Source organism: Xiphias gladius, chromosome 18, assembly GCF_016859285.1.
Source record: "Xiphias gladius isolate SHS-SW01 ecotype Sanya breed wild chromosome 18, ASM1685928v1, whole genome shotgun sequence".
NCBI lineage: Eukaryota > Metazoa > Chordata > Actinopteri > Istiophoriformes > Xiphiidae > Xiphias > Xiphias gladius.
Genome location: NC_053417.1, coordinates 26,868,340 through 26,885,050, shown reverse-complemented (window position 1 = coordinate 26,885,050; position 16,711 = coordinate 26,868,340). Strand labels below are relative to the sequence as shown.

At 43.1% G+C, this 16,711-nt stretch overlaps 1 protein-coding gene across 1 annotated transcript; it reads left to right on the top strand.

Moving 5' to 3' along the window:
• The first annotated feature begins 1,110 nt into the window (after window positions 1-1,110).
• sox18 (SRY-box transcription factor 18) lies at window positions 1,111-8,659 on the top strand. Its single transcript, XM_040153497.1, has 2 exons — window positions 1,111-1,937; window positions 3,842-8,659. Exons 1-2 carry the CDS (start codon window positions 1,532-1,534, stop codon window positions 5,236-5,238), a joined length of 1,803 nt encoding a protein of 600 aa, XP_040009431.1. The 5' UTR covers window positions 1,111-1,531; the 3' UTR covers window positions 5,239-8,659.
• The last annotated feature ends 8,052 nt before the right edge of the window (window positions 8,660-16,711 follow it).

The following is a 16,711-nucleotide window of genomic DNA, read 5'->3' as shown; positions in this document are numbered from 1 at the left end:
TACTGTTTTGTTTTTTTTTCTTTTGTTGATTTCAGCTAAAATGTCGTGAAAAGAAAAAGAGGCCATCACAGTTTCCCAGAGTCAGTGCTGACATCTTCAAATTGCTTGCAACCACTGTGTATATTTCACAGTCGAAGTCACATTGCATTCTTAATCCAGTTGTGTATCTTTTATGAGCAACTGGGTGCTGCTGCTGCTGCTGCATCATCAAATCTGAAACTTTACTGTTGGGGTACCCCAACCCCATCAGCAACACCACCCACCACCCTGAGCACCCCCCCCCCCTCTCTCTCTCCCCAAATGAGTTGTTGTTAAGTTCAGCCACTAATTGCTCTGGTTGGGACTGTGGTCGACTGCATTACCACTGTCCTGCCCTCAAACACACACACACACACACACACACACGCATATGCACACACACACACACACACACACAAACACATATAGACACCAGTACTATGTGCCTGAGTGTTCATGTTTTGTCTCTCATTTGTGTGCAAACTTAATTATAAATGTGTCGTCTCTCTCTCATTTTAATGTGTTGTTTCATGTATGTGTGTTAGAGTATGTATCTGTGCATTTATGTGTGTGTGTGTGTGTGTGTCTGTGTGTGAGTGTATGTGTGTGTGCGTCTGTGTGTGTGCGCGCTTCTGTTTGCATGCGTGTGTTTCTTGAATCTGTGTATACGTGTGTGTGTGTGTGTGTGTGTGTGTGTGTGTGTGTGTGTGTGTGTGTGTGTGTGTGTGTGTGTGTGTGAAGCTCCACTCTCAGTTGGGCAGAAACAATGGAACCTCTCTGATTACATCTCCCTGTACAGGCGGACAGGGTGTGTGTGTGCGTGCGTGCGTGCGTGCGTGCGTGTGTGTGCATGCGAAGCTTCAGGGGGGAGGAAAGGGTGGCGGTCGCAGAGGAGGAAAGAGGGAGAGGCAATGTTTGGACCAACCCCCCCCCTCCTTTTGCTCTGTCTCCCATACACACTCGTTACTTCCCCTCGCGCCCACCTGGCGTCTCATTGGTTAAATCCCCAGCTATATATTTATCTGATTGGTCAGGGCGGGGTATATATACATAGCGTGGGTCGGTTAAATCTGGCCACAAGTTTCAAAACTTTCAAAGAGGGCAGACAGACAGAGAGACAGTGAGCTGGACGGCCTAAGTGACGGAGGGGAATCGAGCTTCGGACAAACCACCGCACCGCACACTCCAAACAAGAACTGTTGTCTTTTGAGAAAAAAAGAGTGAAGAAAAGAAAAAGGCAGAGTCATTGTGGATCATTTTCAGGGGGAATATCTTGCAACACAACTTGTTTGTTTTCTCTTTCTTTCTTTTCTTTTCCCTCCTCTCAGATCTCGATGCTGTGCTTTGGGATTTGTGCTCCAAATCCATCAAATTCCTCTCTTGATCTTTCTGTTTGTCATTCGAAACACTTTGAGTTACAAATTTTTTCCAGAACTTTGCAACCCAACAAACTGAGACAGACGTTTGCAGAATTTCACTTGGTCTAAAAGTTGAATCCGAGCCCGTTTCTGGAATGAATTTAACCGAGCCCCACTTGTCTAGAGAAACTCTTCTGCATCCAAGCCGGGTGTCTCTCGGGGGCCCCTGGACGTCCAGAACCCCGAGTCCCGCTGCTGATTCTGAAATGGGTTTTGAGCAGAACCTCTCTGGGGACTGCAGTTCTCCCGATGGCCTCGGACCCGGGAGCATGAGGAGAACAGAACCGAGGATTTCTCTGACGCCCAGTTCAGGGGGACAGAGTCCGGACCTGACCCAGGCGGGAGGTGTGTCGGTAGGCACAGCCGACGGGAAGGCCGTAGGGGGCGAGCAGAGGATCCGCAGGCCCATGAATGCCTTCATGGTGTGGGCCAAAGATGAGAGGAAGAGACTGGCCCTGCAGAACCCTGACCTGCACAATGCTGTGCTCAGCAAGATGCTCGGTAAGACAAGAACCAAAACTTACCTCTGAAACTGTTTTTAGAGCATCAAAATTTTCTCACCAGACTCACGCAACCCAGTTAGGGTTAGCTGCTTTTTAAAGGTTTATCGGTAGAGAGAATTCTCGGAATCGCCAGACCAAACCCTATATATATATATACATAAATACACACATATATTATGATGTGGTATACGACAGTAATATCAAGTTAATTACAGTGAAAGTGTTTTGGAAGAAGGAAGCTAATTTGCTGATTTATTGTTGAATCTGTAAACGTATTCAAGATTACCAGTTTACTGAGATGACAGGTTTGAGGGGTTTCAAGTGTTAACAACTTCGCTGTACGCCGCTGAAGCAGTAAACTGACATCTGTGATAAATTATGTTTGGCCGCGGAACAACTGCACAGATTCACATGATATATTTTTTTCACGACAGGTTTCCTCAGCGACAGAGTTAGTAGAAAAAAAAAATTCCCAAACGTCAAATCTTCTCAAACCACTCCTGCAGTATAAATCACCTCTCCGCTGTCCGTCCATGCACTCATTATGCTCCAAGCTCCACGGTTTTGCCAAAATATGGAATCCACTGTAACTGACCACAAGCGCTGCTCTCTTCCTGTGAGGAAACTACAAACTTTTTGCGACCACCTTTAAACTATGCATGGGTGGAGTATCAATCTAAGAGGAGCCAGTCGTATGTGTTGCGGGGTCAGAGGTCACAGTGCATTCTTAACATTGCTCTAATGCAGTATAATATTGGTAGCTATGACGCACCATGGAATATTCAGTTAATTTATTAAATTCCAAGACCTAGAGCTTCTCAATCAAAAGGAGTAATTAGTCAAATTAGAATAATTTGAATATTTTTCATTTAAACTCAACGGGTATTTGATTTGAATTAATTCCCAAATTCATTGTAAATATGTACTAAACATTTTCAAGTTGATATCAGAAGAGTGTAACAAATTTAGAGGATAGCAAGGCGCGTGGAGCAGTTTTTTACTGACTTGTGTTTCTGTTACTATAGAGAGCACCATGCTCTTTTGAACGTTAGCCCACCACACAAACATACGATGTGTCATATTTACACTGAGAACTGCTCGGCGCAATCACGGCCTGCCGCTGGAGCTAATCTGCACCTTGATATTTTCAGAGCCCCTCTGTAATACAAACCCTAAAGTTTTTCGAACCTCAAGGCTGCTGGTGTCCGCAGCCAGAAGACAAACTGGGAGTATACAAACTCAATGCAGCGGCTGTGACCTAACGTACCGCCACGAAATTAAGCTTTGTGGGATGTTTTACAGGGTGAATTATAGGCAGTGTTACTTTCAGCAGTTTGAACAGACAGGCACGTCGAGACGTGTTTCCTAACTGTCTGTGTTTTAGGCATTGCAGAAACAGGACCGATCTTAAATCGGCGATTTAGCAGCTCTCAGCAGCTTGTTGTAACTGTCACAAGAAAAACCTCAGGTTGTCGTTCCGTAGACAAACCACAAAGGGTTAGTCTAGGTTTGACAGGGATTCTACTTCAGCCGAAACAGTTAGAGTAGTTGGTTATCAAAATTGTTTGTCAATCGACTAATTGATTATTCGACTGAAATTTAAGCGGTTTGGATATGTCAATGTTGTTCTCTAGAAAAATGTAACAGGCATTTTTCACTAGTTTATGACATTTTTTTTAAGCCAAATCATTTCTTGATTAATCGAGAAAATAATCATCAGATTAATCAATAATGAAAGTGATGTGATGGATGTTAGTTGCCGCCCTAGAATCTACTGTCTGATGAGGATGATGCTGATGAGGACTTGACTGAATGATTCTACCTTCTTTCTTTGGTCAAGGCCTTTCAACAACAAATATAATTTTTATTATTTTGTAATTTTGTCTTCATTGTACCTTTCAGGTCAGTCATGGAAGGCCCTGAGTGCCACAGACAAGCGACCGTTTGTGGAGGAGGCAGAACGACTCCGTGTCCAGCACCTCCAGGATCACCCAAACTACAAGTACAGGCCTCGTCGAAAAAAGACCACCAAAAAACTCAAGCGGGTTGAACCTGGGCTTCTTCTTCACAGTCTGGCCCAAGGTGGCGCACCAGGTCTTGGATTAGGACCTGGCATGAGCCCGTTGGGTGCAGAAAGTGTTTCTGGAGGTTCTGCATATGGACATGCAAGCGCTCACCCTCCACACCACCATCATCCCCACCACCTGCTCCCCTCTCTGGGTCACTTCAGGGATCTCCAGGCTCCGGGACACCCAGAGCTGGAGAGCTATGGCCTGCCCACTCCAGAGATGTCCCCTCTAGATGTTCTGGAAGATGGAGCTGGGGAATCTGTGTTTTTCCCCCAACATATGCAAGAGGAGGGGGGGATGGGAGGTTGGAGTGGGTACCACCACCACCTTCACCCTCATAACCAACATTACAGCCATCACTACAACAACCACAGTCACCACAACTCCATACATGGTGCAGCAACACATGGTCAGAGTTCGGGAATGAGTGTTGGTGCCAGTTTAAGCACCAGTATGAATTCCAGTTTGAGTCCAGGTAGAAGTTCCAGAATTGACTCTAGAATGAGTTCTGTAGAGTCAAATATGACCTCTGTCTCTTCAGTTTTGGTGAATTCGGTCAACTCCAGGTTAAATCCTACTCATGCCTCCAGTCACCACATCACCTTAAGGAGTCCTGCAAAGTGCCCATCATCTCTATCCACCTCCCCCTCCCCTGTTTCCTACCCCCAGCCCTCTATCAGCCTCCCTGAGCCAATAAAATGCCACCAACCGCCCCTGAGCACCGCTCCTGTTGGCTACTTTAGTCAGATGTATGGGAACGGCACTCCAAATGCTGCCCATTTCACTCCCTCTCACCTGGGGCAGCTTTCCCCTCCTCCTGAAACTTCTCCCTCCTCCTGCTCATCCTCCCTTCCCTCATCAACTTTCCTTCCCCCGATGCACTTAGACCCTTCAAACCCTGAGTCTTCCGGCCATTTGGGGTCTTCTTCTGCTGAGTTTTGGTCTGAGGTGGACAGGCACGAATTCGACCAGTACGTGAATATCGGAAGGAATCGAGAGGATGCCTTCGGACTTGGTGGGAGCTGTGGGGGCGGGTCCAAAGTCCTTTGTGGGCGCAGTAGCAATAGCGTAGGTAGTAGCATTAATAGCAGTGTTAGCAGTATCATTAATAGGGATGTCAGTAGCATTATGAGTGGTGCTAGTGGGTGTGATGAAGGGAGCAGCCCTCTTATATCTGCTCTCTCTGATGCCAGCAGTGCTGTCTATTACAGTGCCTGTATCACTGGATAAACATTCAACGATCTCATCTCTCATACCTTCTTGCATACTGCACAGGTTGGTTTGGCTCATTTGAATCATTGCTATGTGACAGGGAGGAAGTATGTCGGGAAGATTAGTTTTGGCTCATACTTTAAATCAAGTCATTGTCATTTTTTGCGTATCTCTCATAGATTCCCACTCCAATTTGAAAAGTTTAAATTTTCCCAAATTCTAAAAAGGAAAATGTAAATGAATGGTTTTGATATGCAAACACTTACTGAAGCTGAGTAGAGCCAAAAGACATAGTTTTTGAAAAATTTGCAAACTGCAAAACACTTAACTGGCCAAGAAGGCACTCTTGTTGAAGAAGAAGAAAAAGAATATATAAATGCACATTGCTTATTTTTAGATTCATTCATGAATTCCTGAAGATAACTTTGAACAGTCGGCTGGATAACTAACCAGCTTTCCCTGATAGCTACAGGCTAGTGTTGCTTAGTTGAACTTGGGCAGTCAGGTATACAACTTGGTAGCATAGATAACTTACGGCCTAATCACAGGATTGTTTGTAGGATTTGTGGGACGCGCCTGTTGGAATGCCAGCTCCTTTGTAGGCATTAGTTTTAGCGGCAGGTTTCTGTTTTTGCTTAGCAACTGCAAAATCCCCTACTGTCAGTCACTTAGCTAAAATAGATGCTCTGTATCAAGATATTGTCTGTTGATTAAAATGGAGAGTAGAGAGAAAAACATGCTGACATAGTGCATTGTTCTGCTTAGGGAGTCTGACTTTAGGCACTCAAAGTAGTTCTCAGAGAAAAAAAGAAAATAAAGAAATAGTATCTTAGTGTGGTGGGCAGATGAATAGAAGGCAGCTGGATAGCACCGCAGGATTGTTCAGTTACTTACCAAGGTTGCTAGGTCTTTGAGTCTTGGTCAATAGCTGGTTGCATTTATGACCGGGACATTGTTCTGGTGGCTGCATAGACTGAAGGATTCAGGGATGTAGGATCTCGGCAAGCGCTTGTCTTAGTTGAAGTGCCTTCGAGCAGGACACAAAGCTCCTACCTGTTCCAAGGACTTAGTTTCTCTTAGCACTCTAAGCGCTCCGGTGACAGTTCATGCTTTATGAAGATTATGCGAGCAAAACGATTGCTTTAATTGCACTGTGCGTACTCTGGTTATCAGAAAAATCCAAACGACGGCAAATCTGAATTTCAAGATCATCTGATATTATTTTTGACAATTCATCTCAGGAGCGGACAAGTACTCCTCTCCACTGAACTTCATTAAGTTTAGATGAATTTATATCAAAGAAATGGGAACATGAAGCACAATGAAGGACAAACACGGGAGATGAACATAGAGAAAAAGACTTGATGGGAGAGACTTGATCCAGCCTCCACATATATCTCAGCAGTGTTGTCGGGACAGCCTTGGCCATGGACCCAGACCAGACCAGACCACTGATGTCTCCTACAAACTATCAGGATGTTTTACAAGTTTTTTTCTGACTATGATAAATGCCGTTCCCTCTCTATCTCATTCCACGACAGGGCCTCAAGTCAAACGCCATGCCAAAATCTGTAAGTCTTAAGTTGCTTTGCTTCTTGGCAAACACAGATACGTTGATGATTAAAAGATCATTTCGTTTTAACCAGTAAGCCTCACTGGTATAATAAACATATCACTTGTTAAAACAAAAATGTAGTTTCTGATTTAGCTCTCTCAATATCAATCCTCTGTTATTCTGCAAATGGCAGAAGATTGAGTTCTGCGAGTTGAGCGCTATCAGAACCAGTCTCGTGGGCTAGATTATTAAAACATCATCAGGTCTAGGGTCTGCCTATTTGCCAATTTAAGCAAAAGCAGCACCATGCTCCCGGATACTGGTAAGCAGTGTGACCGATCCAATAACAAATGGTTCCATTCTAAGTTCATTTAAAAATGTAAGCATAATGATTTGAGCGCTAGGTCTTATGATTTTTGGAAACCTTGGTTTGATGTAGCCGTTTACTGTATTGGTATACTGTAGATACTATGCCTCCTGACAGTATGTGAAGGAGAAACTGAGACTATGAAACGTTCTCTTTGCACTGGGTTTAATGTCTTAGCTGTATAGAAGGAACACTACTTATTAAGAAACAAATGTCCATAACTTTAAATATGTTTTGTACAGAAAGGATTGTGTTTGGTCGTTGTTGTTGTTGTTTTACAGATTCTTATTTTTCAACATTTTAGGAAATATGCTTATTTGCTTTCTTGCTGCGAGTGAGATAAGAAGATCAATATCACCCTCATGTCTGCGTTTTGAGTGCGAAACTGGAGCCGGGAGGTGATCAGGGGGGAAAAACTAGCCTAGATTTCCCACTAAGCCCTGCTTCCAGCCTCTCTAGCACTTACTGATTAACAAACAGAACCTTTAAAACGATAACGTGTGGTTATAGAGGGAGTCATGTGCTGTAGTCGCTGCTTCTGGCTGCACGTAGAACCATAAATTGTCGTTTTTACTTCTCTGTTCGTGCGGATTAGATCATTGAAATACAAGGCCTTCATTTGTGAACTTGAGAGGTGTCGATAGGTGGGTTTTTTGAACTTTGGCCAGAGCTAGGCGAGCTGTTTCCCACTCGCAGTCTCTGTGCTAGTGTGGGCTAATTGCCTCCCGGCTCCAACTCTCTACTTATCCCACAGGTATGACTCTCACAACCTCTGGTCTGTTTTTTTGTGTGTATGTATTATAAACTTGCGTTAGAAAAGAAATCTGTAATTGTAATGGTCTCTTGTAGATCTCTATGGGTCTTTGATAGGTTACATTTTACACTTTGCTCTGCCAGTGACACCGACAAACAATAAACTTTGCGACCCGCACCAGTGTTATTTACCTGAACGGCTGGAAATCGAAATGAGAATTTTTGGCTTTGTTTGTGCTGAGAAAATGAAAAAATCAACAGTTGTAGCCACTGTAGAGATCCCTCTGCATGTGTTTATGTAGCGTCTATCCTATAATAGTTTTGTATACAGTGGGAGCGAAACGCAGAAGTCTCTGTTCAAGGATTTATCCTGCATCTGTTCTGCATTAGTCATACAGACAATACTTCTGTACTTTTGAACATGAAACAGTAGAACAAAATCGAGTATCTTGTACAGTGAAACCAGTTATATTTACCACACCGTTCCTTGTGGCTGCCATTGGTTGAAAACAGAGCAACACTAGGTTTTTCCAAACGATTCCTCTGGAGGATAGAGCCACAGGGCAGCAGCAGTTCAAGTTTAGAGCATTAAAAAATTCTTCTACATCTGCATTTGACATTCTTTTCTGTTGACACCAAACAAAGTCTTGTTTCCATTTCAGTTTACTGTGACACACAAAGAACATCAGAGACACAGACGTTTTTTGGAGTCGTGCAATAACTGGGCTTTTGGTAATAATTATGTGAAGTAAAAAAAAAAAAAATGAAACACACAAGATTCTGGGATTAAAACAAAGGAGATTTTCTCAGCAGTCATATAACAACAAATTAAAACCAGGATTTTCCCAGAAGTGTCACTGTGATGCTTCTAAATCTGTCTGACAGGGATCATTTTTATATTTCCTAAGTGTAGAAAATGGTTTTGTTTTTGTTTATATTTGAAAAATGTGGGTTTGCTGTAAATGGATCTGTTTTTTTTTATAAAATAATTTCACAAAATAAACACTTCTAAGGTTGCACTTCGGCTTGTGAGTCTCTGGAGGAATAAATCGAAATTACCCAAAAAAGTAGTCCCAATTCTTTCCTACTTATTTGACCCGAGGGGAGTTTCTTCATTCAGTCCCAGGCTTTCACACCTCAGAACCGATTGGCACAACCAAAAACACACATCCCAAAGATTTCTCTCTGCAAACTTTTAAATGTAGATTAACTTTGGAATTTAACAAGATTAAATTTCACTTGGCTTGTTTGAATATCGTGAATTTGACATTGCTCCTAACAGGACAAGTCTCTCCAGGCAAGTTTGTTTAGTTTTGTCTGGGCAAGTAAAATGAATGTGAGTCAGTTTGGGTTTAAGCAATGAAAGGTTTTATTAAGATTAGTCAAATAAAATAGTTAGATGACTGACTTAGTTTTGATTGATTAAAAAAAAAAGAAAATCAAACAGTAGTAGGTCTTGGTGTGAGCTGAGACCAGAACATGGGTGTTTAGAGTTTTCGGCAAGTGTTTCCACCCAATCACATCCACCTTACTTTCCACTGTGCCCTATAAGTGTGTAACTACTTCCTGTTTGCAGTCATGCCCTCCTTCCTGTAAACCTTTCTCCTAATGGTGGCAAAAAGCGTTACTCCTACTACTTTTTAGGGCGCACGTTTGAAGTTTAACCTCTTGAACGTGGAGTTGACAACTAGTAGTTCCGCCTTCAAAAAAAATCCTCTCGTGCAGCCGCGCATTCATCAGACAGAGCTTTATTTTTGAATTTTTTCTGAACCTGTTCTGAAATGGTCAGATTTTGAAGGTGTGGTGGAAATGGTGCTGCTTGAAATCCTTTGTTTTTGCTTCTTCTTCTTTTTTTTTTTTTCCTTTGATCTGTATGTCTTTGTAATGTTCACAGGATTAATCATACAAATGGGGACACTGGACATATCTCTCCTTAAAGCCATTTGTGGCGTCGCACTCGGTCATACAGACAAAAGACTGTGTGAAGAATCAGAAGAGAGAGGGCTGAGCAAGAGACTCGAAGCCGGACCACTCCCTCGCCTCCTCACGGGTTGCCTATCACTGTGTTTTGGAGAGTTACAAAAAAAAACGGACAGACCCCCGGTCGCCCCAATTCCATCACAGGGGCGGGTGTTGCAGATGCCGTTACGCAATCTGATCTTCAGAGTACTTCACGGGAAGCATAGTGAGGAAGTGTCAGGAGGAAGCTACACAGGGTCACCAAAATAATTGAGACTCATTTTAAAGAGACTCCTTTATTCTGACCTGCTTTCATTTATCTTTACATTCACATACTGAACTCTTGTATGATTGATCTCTTTTACTGTTATTCTAAGACAACTTGAATAGACACATTTATGTCCACTTTCTGCTGGGTGCCTGGGCCCCGTTTTTTCTTGTTTGTCCTTTTTTTTTAAGTCAACTTCCATCGTACAGCTGCGTCCATCTCATCGCTGCTTTCGCCATTTTTCTTGTTGCTATGTTTTCACGTATGATAGACAGATAGCCATATGGGGAGACGGTGGCCAAATCCCACCTGCAAAGCTCGGACCGGTGGATTGTTTTCTCACACCAGACACCAGACATATTTAAACCGCTGAACAAATTGGAGATGCGGGTTGCTACGCAGAACCTGGGACTGGGACCAGTTAGGGATCAAACTGTTGGAACTTTTCTGTAGAGAAATTCTTGAAAATGCAGTGAAATAAGCAGGATCTTCCAGCACAAACACTGTAATTGCAGTGCATTCAGCTGTCTGTTCCAAAGTCCACTGTGAGCCCTGTGGATCTCAGTCCTCATGTCTCCTGGTCCTTGGATGGAAATAAGTAATAGAAGAGAAAAAGGAGGGGTGGGAAAAAGAGGGGAAGAGTAGAACACAGGAGGGAGACAGAAAGACAATTGCCTCAGTGTTTGTGCGGCGCTGTAATCCTCCGTGATCTGCTCTGATTTTGTCCTGTCTAGGTTCAGATCCGATGTTAAACGAGTTTGGCTCGGTGGGACAATTTTCCCCCAAACAAACCGCTGACGGACTCAAAAGAAAACATTTGGAACAAGGAAAAACTGTTCTCTCCTTCTCTCTCCTCTGACAGTCTGTTTTCTTTTTTTTTTGGTTTTCAGTTTTCAGTCGTTTTATTCCCTCTCAGCCCCCAAGTCACTGTAATTTTCTCTTCTTTTTCTTCTGCTTTTCTTCTTTCCCACGAGTTTGATTCCTCCCTCTCATTTTGTTCTTTGTCATTTTCTAACCCTCATCTCTTTCTGCCACCTTTTCTATTTCCTTTTCTCCCAAAGCTCTTTCCCCCTTCACCTCTCTTTTTCCAACTGTTTTCTTTTTTACAGCCATTTTGATTCAATTACTTTTTCTCAACTTCCATTTTCTTCCTGCTTCTTGCTTTTTATTACCCAATTTTTTATTAACGTTTCCATAAGATTCAATTATCTTTTGGTTGCAGAACAGAAACTTCTAGTCTACACGTCTTAACTGGGCTGTAAAAACCAAGCGGGGGATTGTGTGTGGTATGGAGAGTGTGTGTGTGTGTGTGTGTTTTCCTACACCGGGTCATGATCTCAGTGTGTGTGTTTTAGTGAAAGGGTTTTAGCCGTGTGTGTGTGTGTGTGTGTGTTGCTGAGGTAACTGACAGGAATGTGAGCAACGAGGAGGAAACTCCTGTGGAAGTTTGGGATGTTCGGAAAGGGTGTGTGTGCCTCCGTACATGTGTGTGTGTGTGAGTGAGAAGAGAGAGGAAGAGGTGTATATTTTTGTGGGAACACCTCACCCTCTGCTTGTTACCCTGACTGGAAAAGATAACACAGGCCTGGATTCCCCTTCTCCCAGCTGGAAATTAACACACGTTAGCTTCCAGGGTGTGTACATTGTGCGTGCGTGCGTGTGTGTGTGTGTGTGTGTGTGTGTGTGTGTGTGAGTTTTAGCAGTTTCAGTGGAGTTTCTGCTTGCAGACAGATATCAGCCCTGCTGGTTCCATGCTCTGTGACGACCCAGGAAGCTAGTTCTGGTTCCTACGGCGTTCCTGCTTGGTTATGAGAACTTTTGGGAAGTTTCCCAGGAATGTCCTCTCTCGAGCCATGGACGGGTTTCTCGTTTACAAACATTACCTCATGCAAAACTGCTTTAGAGAGACACCACAAACCCCAACTGAATCTCAGATTTAAAGCACAACGTTAGCATAGAAACGCAGTGGTGTGCTCACTGTATATTCATCATATTGGGGGTGACTGCAGTGTAAAGAGGCAGAGCATCGCTCCCCACAAACTGTGTCAAAACAGGATTGAATCAGTATTATTGATCAGCCACACCGGATCACGAGAAGAGACTACGTACGCCTGTTTAGAATTTTCTGGAAAATTAAAAGCTTGACAACATGGCACAGTCCCCGTCCGAAGCCATCAGTCTGCTGCTCTATCCGCTGCCACCGATTCCCAAACTGAGACTCTGAACACACGTCAAACAAAGAGCCTTGACATTATTCATCAACCAGCCTTAAACAGTTTGAGCTGTCTTGCCTCAAAATTGGCGTTTTTTTTTTTTTTTCCTGCAGTCTCAATGTTAAAACACTCCGCAGCTTCCTAAAATCCAGGGCTCCGACCAGATCACTGGAACTGGGTTTCCCTGTTGGGGCAATGAACATTTTCCATTCATTATCTTTCGCGATTCACGTAGTTTTTGGCACAAAAAACAACTTTTCGTGGTGAACTCCTCACAAGCTGTCGGCCATTTTGGGACATATTCTGCCCCCTACCTCCACATGCATCTCACCTATGACGTCGCTCAGAAACCCGTCCATGGGAACATTGGTTAAATGCTTTCAAAACATCAGAAAACTTTCCTCATATTTTCCTAAACATTAGCTTCTATTCAGCTGTGAATTACCAGGACATCTCCAAGAAAGGCCTACACTAGGGAAATGTTTAAATTATTATAAAATCATATTCAACTTTTCAAGAGTAAAATAGGAAATTATGTGGAAGGTAAGTGAAAAATAGTTCACGAGCAGATGCCGGTATCCATCTGAGCGTCCTGGAAATACCAACGACAATTCCTAATTCCTGATTAGACAGTCATCCTACCACACTGAGTCACTTCATTTTACAGATCTGCTCTGTGGAATTAGGCAGAAATTGTTGTATTTGTTGTTTGTAGCTGGACATTGGCGCCCGTCTCCCCGTAAAAATTGACCCCTTAGGTCGTCTGTGCAAGCAGAAGGGGGAGAAGGAAAGAGAGGAAGGGAGGACAAAAAAAAAATTGGAAATGGAAACAAATGAGTGAATAAGGGAGGGAAGGGGAAAAGGACACAAGGAAAGCAGGCGGGGAACAGAAGAATGCAAAGGACAGAAGTGGAATTAAACTGAATTGTAAAGAGTTAGATGAGAAAATCGATACATTATTTTAATGGGGGCCCAGTGTCAAAGTTTTGCCCAGGGCCCCCCCTATGGGAGCCGATCTGCCCTTGTTGCTGTGGAGAGCGAGCGCGTGATTTTTTGATTTCTTCATTATGCTGCCGCTCACAGTTTGAACGCGTGATGAGCGCAGAGAATGAAAAACAGACGCTAAAGACGCATACGGAGATGGACACTGAGGAAAAAAAAACTCCGGAGAGAAATACAGGGAGAGGCAGCGAGAATGGAATTTGCGCATCCATGTGTTTAAGAGAAAGAAGGACTGATTAAGAGAGAGAGACTATGCAACATATTTAGAGTGGGAAAGAGAGAGAGAGAGTGAGGGATTTTCCCGTCTCTTTCTGTCTCAGTGGTGTTTTATTCACCACATGTGGTTAGGATGTCAGATCAGCCGCCACAACTACACACTGACTCACTAACTGTGTGTCAGTGTCTGTATGTGTGTGTGTGTGTGTGTGTGTGTGTGTGTGTGTGTGTGTGTGTGTGTGTGTGTGTGTGTGTGTGTGTGTGTAGCTGCGGTCATCCTTGTGTGTGTGTGTGTGTGTGTGTGTGTGTGTGTGTGTGTGTGTGTGTGTGTGTGTGATTTCACAGACTGTGATGTGAGATGACAGCTGGTTTATACTGTAAATGCGTCTGTTTGTGAGCTTGTGCAACTTGCAACTGCTTTGTGTGTACTGTACTGTACACTGTAATGTTCTTGCATGAAAGGTTTTGTTTATGATGTGTGTCCAGTATTCACAGCCGTGTGTGTGTGTGTGTGTGTGTGTGTGTGTAACAGTCTTGTCTCAGTGTTTCATGCACCGATAATGTGACTTTTGTCTGTGAGTTTCTTTTCATATTTTCTTTTTTCTGTTTGAACCTATTTACATTTTCTGGCCTGATGAAAATACCTACTTTGTACATTTGGGCAGCTGTTTATCATTGTGACCTGTCAAATTGATTTGTCTATTTATTAATGGTCTCGTATAAAGAGTTTGCACATCTGCCCGCAGTGCCAATTCAGTTCCAAGGAAAGAAACCGTAGCTGCTCAAAACACTGATAGATATCACAGACGGAATCATATGGTAATCTTCATATTAATATAAAACAGAAGATCACTTGATTGCTTCAGAGCCATGAGCCTTAAAGCCTCTACATTTGGCTCCATCATGGAGGAATCATGTTAGTTAACTACTAGAAATTTTCATAGCAGCGGCAGGCTCTACGGTATCAGTTTCACAAACTTAAACACGGAAGAGGAATACATTTCCACATGTTGTTGTTTTTGATTTTTATTTTTACAACAGCAGACATAAAAGAAAAACCACGGATTTCTGATGAGAACCTAAAACGGTGTTCCAACGTTGTGCAATTTGTTCTCATGACATTTGCACACCCATTGCCTGTGCTAAACCACAATTACCTTCCTACAGTTTGCTAACCACGTCTCCCAAACAGCAACTGTCCAATCATAGCTGGGCAACAGTAGCTAGGTTCATCGTGCTTTGGATTTCTCCACCCGCCAAAGTGTGAGAGAGATATGCAATATCTCACGAGTTTGGAGGTAGACATTTTTTTGTTGCCTGTCCAAAATCAAAAAATATATACGAGCAAAAGTGTGTTTTCTTCTCTAATGGAGGCTGCGGACACTAGCGTGCCTGGCTAACTAGTTAGCTACAATAATGACCTAGCATTAATTCTAAGGAAAGGAGTTAGCCTATCATTAGCTGACCACATTATTTTATTAAAAGCTAATAAAAGCTCTGCTCGAGACTGAAACGTCCACTTTCTGGGAGCCATAACATTTCTCCCGATGCTACTAACCGGTATATCAGACTTCTGGCTAACTTCAGCGACTCCGTCCTGCTCTTTATTGGATTTGTGGAAGTTTACCCAAAATATCTTTGACACACTCACCACAGTGTCCTCATTTCTCTTGTGAAAATGAAAAGGTTTGTTTGAAAAATGCAATGAAGGATAAATTTAACTCTCATGTTGTTTATCCAAGTAACTGTATTAAGTTGGGGGTTTTTTATATTACTCTACTGTACTACCAGGGCTAACTAGCTTTATCATGCAATACACTTCTACATGAATCATCAGCTATGGAGCCCACTGACTTCTTGCTGATGACTTAGGTTCAGTTTTTTTTCAATGTCGTTACCCTGTTGAGTAAGCATCATGTTGTGGATGTCAAGCGCATATTTGTGCTCCAGTTGCAGGTTTTCTTGTTTTCATACGAGTAAACCGGAAACACTGAAAGGTGACGTTGAGACAGTTGTCGACCAAATCACAGAGTTAAAGTTAATTGGCTAGCTAGCTACAGCCGACAGCAGCAACTGGCATTTCAGCAAAATCGAGTAAACAAATACAAATGAAAAACTACTTTTACCTACCTCTGTGTGAAAACAAGGACCCAGTTTTTAAAAAACAAATTCCAAGGCTCTGCCTACTATTATCCACTAAATCTATTTCTATTTAGTGCACTATATTTACTGTCCACCACTTTATTTGAGTTTCCAATTTCTGAGTGTGTAAATCTCAAATAATCGACAATGGAATGAAAAATGACCTTCTGCAAACAATCCCATAATGCAATGCTCTGCATTTTATAGATACGGCAATAGAAAGCCAAAGTGAAGTCGGAGATTTCCCGTTTCTTTTCCAGAAATATGAAAATTAGTCAACAGTATGTAGGTGTTGCTCACCTCGTATGTTTAGATAAGGATGGTAGTTCTTTGAAAAAGGATCTTGAAAAAATGAAGGTTTTTTTTTTTTTGTGGCCTCTAATGAACACTGTTTCCCATGAGCCCTTGGTGTTTGTTGGCTAAATCTCGCGGCCCGGTAGAAGAGGCGAGTCTACGGCAGAGTTGGTTCAGACCTGCCTGTATAACAGCAGCACAGAGAGGAGTTAAGGGTGTAGAAGTTTTTAGATGACAATCAGAAAGTTGAAAAAAATTACTCCAGGTGAGAGCCCCGGGGACTTTTGTGGATGTGGACGAAACCAAGCTAGAATGACTTAAGTACCTGCGCTGCCACGTTTGTAGTTTTTTCATGGGAGCTGCAGTGGAATGGAAAGCTCGGCAGCCGTAGCAACGGTAACTGACGGAGACAAGGCCTGTCATATGGTCAACGTTATTGACGAAGTTTCCCTCAACACTGAACGACTTTGGAACCAAACTCAGTGTCCCTGGTTGTGTACATTTCTGGTCTGCTCCATGCCTCGACCATCGCCTGAACTCTCCCTGCTGCAAGGCTCCGGTTGGACCAGATGATGTAATGGGGGGGGGGTTTCTCCCCTTCGCCTCTCTGCCGCAGGATGTCAGGCTCTCTCTTCCATACCCCCACTGCTTCCTGTTTCCTGTCTCTACAGGAAGTAGCTCTGCGTTCACCTCCTGTCAGAGGGGCTGTTGGTGACAGGACT

Excerpts from the sequence above, each read along its gene's own strand:
- sox18 (XM_040153497.1), top strand. The coding sequence starts at position 1,532 with ATGAATTTAACCGAGCCCCACTTGTCTAGAGAAACTCTTCTGCATCCA. Across the intron at positions 1,938-3,841 it reads TGTGCTCAGCAAGATGCTCG|GTCAGTCATGGAAGGCCCTG; the intron begins GTAAGACAAGAA and ends TGTACCTTTCAG.